This window comes from Monopterus albus, unplaced genomic scaffold (assembly GCF_001952655.1).
Source record: "Monopterus albus unplaced genomic scaffold, M_albus_1.0 scaffold12.1, whole genome shotgun sequence".
NCBI lineage: Eukaryota > Metazoa > Chordata > Actinopteri > Synbranchiformes > Synbranchidae > Monopterus > Monopterus albus.
This window is the reverse complement of record NW_018127892.1, coordinates 3283191-3290640: the sequence shown is the minus strand read 5'-3', so window position 1 is coordinate 3290640 and position 7450 is coordinate 3283191. Positions and strand designations below refer to the sequence as shown.

Sequence of the window (7450 nt, the reverse complement as noted above, 5' to 3'; positions counted from 1 at the left end):
TATTTATTTTTTTTTACAGATTTGTTTGTTTTTAACTTTTGAAAGCTAACAAGTGATTCTTCACATTTGATAAGAATGAGAGGTTTGGCCAAAGCAATAGGGAGAGGTGAAATCAGAGGTGAAAATGGCATGAGCCCCCTCACAATAAATTCAGCAAGCACCTACAGCTCAACCCAAAATAGGCCACAATAATCATGTATAACAGCTTAAGTCATAACCATGAAAATTCTATATGGCTTCAAAATACATCTGTAATGCCTGAATTTCAGGATGAGCTCAGTCAGTGTGCTTGACTCCTTTAGCTGTGGAAGGTTTATTAAACATACAGTAGAAAATACACAATTGTTTGTTTTTTTTGTCCGAAAGACATTTTTAAAAGCTTTCCTTGATTATAGTTTTGACTTGTAAACACCCTCTCACAATGCATTAGCAGACATAATTGTTTAATTCCTCTGTCCTTTGGGGAAAAACATTGCTTTTAATCATGCAGTGTTGTGTTGGAACTTATTCACCACAAGCTGTGTTTTAAAGTAACCATGTTACAACAGATAGAAAAAAGGACTTCACCCTATCAAAGGGGGAACAAAAGCATTGGATGGCTGGATGTTATTGACAGCACCATTTGGCTGACCAGTGGCAGCAGCAAAAAACAAAACAAAACAAAAAACATTCACACCATGTGCAGACAAAAGGCGACCAGATCTCAGCTAGCAGCTGTAAATTACTGCACTGGGCAGCGAAGGATGGTGGGGAGTGTGATATAGGCTGCTGACCATGGTGAAATGACATTTAAAGTCAGTAGCCTCGTTGATGGACGAGTTCCAACACTCTGGGCTTGACCATACTTCAACATGCTTTTCTAAACAACTGACTGCTTGTATGAAGTACAGTCAACTCAAACAAGTGAGCATGTATATAAACAAGCTCACTCAGAAGACGATAGCTGTCTTTTTCACCAGTCAGTGTGGCTTGCAGCAATTTAGTGTCATTTTAAATCACAAACAATAACCTGGTGACAATTAATCCATCACACACCAGTGATTTATAACTCTAGTTTTAATCCATTATTGCCTTCAAATGTGTGCGCAGGGAGTTGTAAAATTGAAGTGAACACCATCAGGGCTCCTGGAAGCATAACGAGGAATAGTTCAGCCTCACTATAATTGCCCTAATTCAGTTTTAACTCATTTTGAGTACTGATGAGGAATTGTGACGGATGTCTAGAGCAAAATACCTCCTACAGTTCTTCACGAATCCGTAGTGAAAACAGCGTCTGTTCTGTTGAGGTGGCTGTGAAGTGGGGGTAGTTTGGGAAATCCATGGTTTACGCCTATGTTCCCTTGTATCTCCCAGGCGTGTTAGCCCTTCTCTCCCCCTCCCTGTTAACGAGTTATGATGGCGGAACTGTAGAGTTCGGGACGAGCAGGAGTGCACCGCCCGCCCTCTTTTAGCAATTGTATATAGTTATTTATTTATTCGTCCAACTTTACGTACTTTCCCGCCATGACCCGTTGGATTCCAACTAAGAAAGAGAAGTACGGAGTCGGTAAGTTATCAAATACAGCTGCGTGCGTTTTGCTAGGGGGAAGCTCATCGAGTCAACTCCCAGCTACTAAACTAACTTCAAGGGAAAGGGGACTGGCTCAGTGGAGCTGGGAACACAGGCTACTGGCAACTTTGTTGTTGTCGTTTTATGTCGGCTACAAACACTGTAGCCCAACTGGGTTTCCCATGTTTGTTTATTATTACTCTAATTGAATTTACTCACCGTGTTGTAGCTAGATATTTGGTGGTAGTAGGAAATTACTTCTGTACATGCTCATAAGAGATTGTGGCGGAAAATGGAAGAGCCAAAGGTTCAGGGAGCTTAGCAGCCTGTGCTTCAACTCTTTGAGCTGAGTTGTTAGAGTTAAAGCGAACTTAAATGAATTGTCACTTTGCTGGAAAGTCCCTGAAAGCCTCATCAAGGACTCGTCTGTAGGGCCCCACATGGGAGCCACTGCTGTGACGGACCTGTTGCTAAAGAGAATACCATTTGCATAGGACTTCCCTGTCTGGGTAATGATCTTAAATACATTTGAACATATTTGACTGTTTTTTTTATAGCTTCCTTGTTTAACAGTTTCTAATTTGGACTGTGATTTCATTTAATAAGATGCATAGGTGTTCACCACTGCGCATGCTCGTCTATGGTAACAGGTAGAGCTCCACGCCCTCAGTGTAAATCAGCACAACTGTTGTCTCAATCCTTTTGAGATTTACTGTAATGACTTCACAGCCAGCACAGGTGGGTTTGTCACTGGTTTCTGTTCTGACTCACCTCTAAATTTGTGCTTGAAGCTGCAGACACTTTTACAGACACTTTTTCCTGGTGTGCAGCAGATGTGTTAGAGGTGAGTAAAACCCTGCATGTGGGGATAGTGAATACACCTATTGTATTTCAGGAGTAGGTGTGAATCAGAGCCCAGGGCTATTATGTATTCATCTAACCTGGATCCATTCACTGATGTTATCTCTTGGTTTTTAAAAACACCTTTAACCCACAAATTCAGATGGCGATATAGTTCCCTGCTGCACAAACGGTCCCCCTCTTGGTTATACATATATGATCTTGTTTTAGTAGCTAATGTTGAAAATATTTATTAATTTATTTATTTATTTGTTAATCTGTTTAGATCCCAGTATGGTGCTCAAAGCTACTGCTCTGCATGACTGTGTAGATTAGATATTATTTTGCCATTCACCTCAGCAATGGGGCAGGAATCACAAACACTGTATTTAATCCTTAAAATGCCATCAGACCCTGTGCAAGGTCTTATGTTTTTAATCCGATTAGTCAACCTAGGCTGTGCTCAAATACGGGCAACTACATTTTAGGATGAAAGAAGTGATCGCAAGGTGTCTGATAATATCAGTAATATCATGTTACTGAACAGGGAAATGTGGATAATATAGAGCTTACAATATCACAGTGGAAGAGGTGCATCTTATCCTTTTTTTTTTTTTTAAACTGTCAATCGTGAGTCCAGCAGTGTTGTAGCAGCGTAATGCTAACTATATGGAGTACTTGTAGAAGTGGACTATAATCATTTGTAATAAACTCAGACAAAGGTGAGTGCAGAGAAACTCTCACCATTCAGCAGCAGGAGAATGTGAAAACCACCATCTACTGTCAAACTCTGCACCATAAGAAACAGTAAGGAAAACACATTTTGACTGGAGGGGGACTTTAATATAATATATGTTACATTTAGTTCATAGCTTCAAACCCCTGGAGTTTACATGTAGAATAATGTACTCCTAATGATCACAGATGAATGCCCTACAGTTGCTTACAAGCAGCACTCATATAATTACCTTGAGTTTTTTTCAGAGAACAGCCGGTCAAGCATTCAGGTTATAAAGACTAACTTATGCTTGTACAGTGTATGTGTGTGTGACTGTGAAAATTGGGTTCCAAGTACTCAGCCACAACTTCTGCTTGGTGATGTTATGCAAAAACATAGCAGATACGTTTCCTTCAAATGGCCAGTAGCTTGAAACTCTCTGCCTATGTGCAACATAGGTGCTTTATTAGCAAAACAAATCTAAAGCTGTCAATATTTCCAGCTTGTCTGTTCATCTTGCAATGTCAAATCTGATTGCAGTCGGTGAATGGAGAGAGGTATTGACCTTGTCATCAGTTTTGACGCTCTGACCAGATTGGTTGGTCAGTCATGACTTTTAAAACATACTGTTAGAATAATTCTTTTGCAACCTGGATGAAGACATTTGCACTTTTTTTCTCCTTTAGATAAGAAAATTGTAATTTTCCTTCTGTTAAACGTTGCACCAAGGTTTTTTAGCCAGAATTAAAAGATGAGTCGGCACTGGTCTAATTTTATCCTCTGTTGCGCTATTAGCTTTGAACGTGAGAATTAACACTGATTTATGGATAACCTATAAGGATCCAGCACAGTTTCAAGAGCTTCAGATCGTTTCTGGCTGTCTAGACAGTTAGATGGGAGGCAAAAGGCTTTTCCCTTGAGGTCTTTATGTTTTGAAACGCCCTGCCTGAGGAGAATTGGCTCCACAACCAACTTTAATAGACTTGCTTTTACCTAATGAGTTTTTGTGGAGATATTGGACTTCTCCCTTTGTGTCTGTGTTTTTTTTTTTGTAGCACTTGAAATTCATTTGCTTGAATACAAGACATACACTATAAGGTACTGTTCATCACTGAATGGCAGCTTACTATATGCACAAATTCATACTCTAGTCTGTGTATAATACCTGTCTTTTATTGAATTTAATCGAAATACTCGCCTTTTTATTGATTATTTTTATATCTTTAATAGGTTTCTATGTTGCTTTCAAACTGTACTGTACAAATTAAATTGAGGGTTGTTAGTTTTTTATTACATCAAGCCCTGTTTGTGCAGCATGGCATATGTCTGCCCTATAACTGTCTCCCAGCTGAGTATGAGAATGAATTTAGTCCACCTGTCTTTCTGTACATTTGCATGGTCAAGGATTGTTTGCTAAAGTCTTGTATCTTGTACCATTTTTTGTCAGTGTTTTATCATTTTCTTCATTTTTTTTTCATGGCCATAACTTGGAATAGGCGTTTATGATTTGCTGTCACACACAGTCAATAATGAGAGCAGGAGATTGGCTTTTGTATTATTATTATTTTACTGTGTTGAGCTGCCAGCAGCTGCTCAGACTGTTCAGCCGTGGTATTCTTTAATTGTTCGCTAATCCACTTTAATGATAAATCAATTAGAGTGAGTCAGGCTGACTTGGATTTAACATTAGTATGCATATTAGCTTGAACTTACGCAGATAGAGGCTTTATTTGAATTTGCATCAGCAGGTACAGACTCAGTTTTTCAATAAAGTGCATCTTTGAGTTGTACAGATGAGCTGTAATGCCAAGGCCCAGACTGTTGCCTTTAGTTCAGACAGTGTGGCATCGCATCATGCTCAACTGGATTCCTGCCATGGCATAAGGCCGTGCTGTTGCCAGGCCCGGACACTGTGTCAAGTTGGTGAATGGACCATTGTCACTCTCAGCGTGACCAGAGGCAGATGTCATTTCTTCAGTGCGTGTTTCATTTAATATTGTTCTGGCTGCACAAATAAGTTCCTGGTGAAAACAAATACTCTTTCAAGAGAATTCACGGTGTGTCAGCAACATCTTTTTAAGTACAGTAACACGGCATGTTTGTATTGTAGACCTGAACCTTCTCTTTATATTACTGTGGTTTGTTTGGTCGGTCAGAAGAGATGCTGCTACTGTGGTGTGAGAAAATTCATATTTTGATTTAGAAAATATTCATTGGTATTGTATTGTTTCAGAGCCCATATAGGTTTAAATAATTGTTTTCCTTTTTGATGACTGGTTAAGGGATCTCACAGTACGACATCATTCGCATGGACCTGTGCAGGTGATCCTAAAACAACATAGTCAGCATGGGTCTAACCTAATATTTTATGAGCTCATGGGCCGGCTACACAAACCCAGTCTTAGACTAAAGACTGACTGATTCCCTGTGGAGATGTCTGTCTGCCAGTGTGTTTTAAGGAAAGCCAGAAAAATCTATCAGTGAGGAGGAAGTCATGGAGGGAGAAGGATAGTCACATTCAGTGTTTTGTCAAGTTTTGGTATTCAGTCTGAGGTGTGATAAGCTGAGCCAGTTGAATCGTGCTGTGAAGTCTAGCCTCCAGCAAGAAGCATTATCACCATGCAAGTCAGGGCAGAGCTCTGCTTTTAGTTCCTCTATCTCAGCATAAGAGTGAGTGGCTGTGCAGTATTGCTGCTCCCTCACGTTATGACAGAGACCTTTGCTACTGTATTGTTTGCCAAGGTTTCTCTTTCGCAATGTCTGTTGGGTTTTGTGTTTGTGTATATGTGCAGATGTGTGTTTGTGCGCACAGGAATATTCTTGTGTGATGCCTCCCCAACGTGTCCTGGGTAGAGAGTTAAAAGGGAAAGACAGGAGCTGCCTCCGGGAATGTTGTTCTGTTAAAAAAACTGTGTGCGGAGAAGAGCAGGGCTCGAGGTTGATCCAGATGGCAGAAAGAGAACTCTCAGAGCATTAACTTTTGACCAATGGCCACAGTGGTGTGATGATGGCAGAAATGTAGAGGATGTGATGACATCGCCTAAGCTTTGCCTTGCACTGTTGACACTGAAGATACTGTACCTGCTCTAGCTGAGTCCATCTACTGGAATGTTAAACACACAACCTCAGGGTATGTGTTTCAATCAGGAATATTCAGAATGCTTTAGATGTTTGAGTCACGTGGGCCTGCTACACTAACACACAACCTGCTGTTTAGACAGAGCAGTAAGATGACGAATAAAGACGCCTGACATTGAGAAGACTTGCTGTTCAAACTGTCAGCCAAAACCTTTTCTTTGTTAACAGTATTTACTGAATATAGTGTCTTTCTCATAATGAGACAATTCTGCTCTGTTCTGCAGCAATCTACAATTATGATCCCAGCGGTGAGCAGGAGCTGTGTCTACAGGTGGGGGACACCGTACACATACTTGAGAAATTGGAAGGTGAGTGAGGCCGAACACACAACAGGCCCTGACACATCCCTCTTTTTCTTCTCTCTGCAAGCTGACACTGGAATCTAAATGAAATGTAGAACTAACAGGCACTCATGTACTATGCATCACAATGTAAATGAGTCTACAACATTGTCCTGAAGGATGGACTAACATCTGTCCTGTCTCATACGCTGCCTTTCCGCACAGTAACATGTTTGTTCTATTCAGGCTGGTACAGGGGCTACACACTACGCAAGAAATCACAAAAGGTATGACCTGCATTAGTGCTCTGATATCCCGTATCGAATTCTGTCATTTTTATATACTGATAATTCCTCATTGTTTTCCCAGGGAATTTTTCCAGCTTCCTACATTCACCTGAAGGAAGCTACAGTCGAGGGAATAGGGTGAGATCACACATCAGTAAACGTATCATCTTGGTGATAATCCACTTTGCTTTTGGTTAGCTATCCTGCCTTGTCATTTGCCAATAACATAGCAGTGCACTTGTAATTATCACAAGTGAGGATTAAGTAATGCTTTTCTTGGCTGGGCAGAAAAACCATCCAACTGTTTATCATCTGTAGATATGTGCTCAAGTTTTTTCAAATTATATGAGATGAGCAATGAGCAATGAGACACTTTTCCAGTATTTTATTATTCTTTTCTTGTAGCCAGCAGGAAATAATTATTCCAGCAGATTTACCCCTGGTCCAGGAGCTCGGGGCTACTCTGAGGGAATGGGCACAGATATGGCATAAACTCTTCCTGGTATGTGAAGATTACTTCACTTTTATCAGCCTCTCTGTTTCTAGTACACACAGTTCTATACACCTCTCATTCCCTTCACTTCAACTCCATCTTGTTTTGTTTCTTTCCTGTGACGGATGTATTGTTATAGCTATT

The 7450-nt window shown here is 40.4% G+C and overlaps 1 protein-coding gene across 1 annotated transcript in view; it reads left to right on the top strand.

Moving 5' to 3' along the window:
* The first annotated feature begins 1299 nt into the window (after positions 1 to 1299).
* Positions 1300 to 7450, top strand: part of dock5 (dedicator of cytokinesis 5) — a 31407-nt gene continuing 25256 nt past the window's right edge. Inside the window, exons 1-5 of the mRNA XM_020590494.1 lie at positions 1300 to 1546; positions 6470 to 6553; positions 6773 to 6813; positions 6896 to 6951; positions 7219 to 7315. Coding sequence (XP_020446150.1) covers positions 1504 to 1546; positions 6470 to 6553; positions 6773 to 6813; positions 6896 to 6951; positions 7219 to 7315 — 321 coding nt within the window. The 5' untranslated portion in view covers positions 1300 to 1503. The remainder of the gene's footprint in view (positions 1547 to 6469; positions 6554 to 6772; positions 6814 to 6895; positions 6952 to 7218; positions 7316 to 7450) is intronic.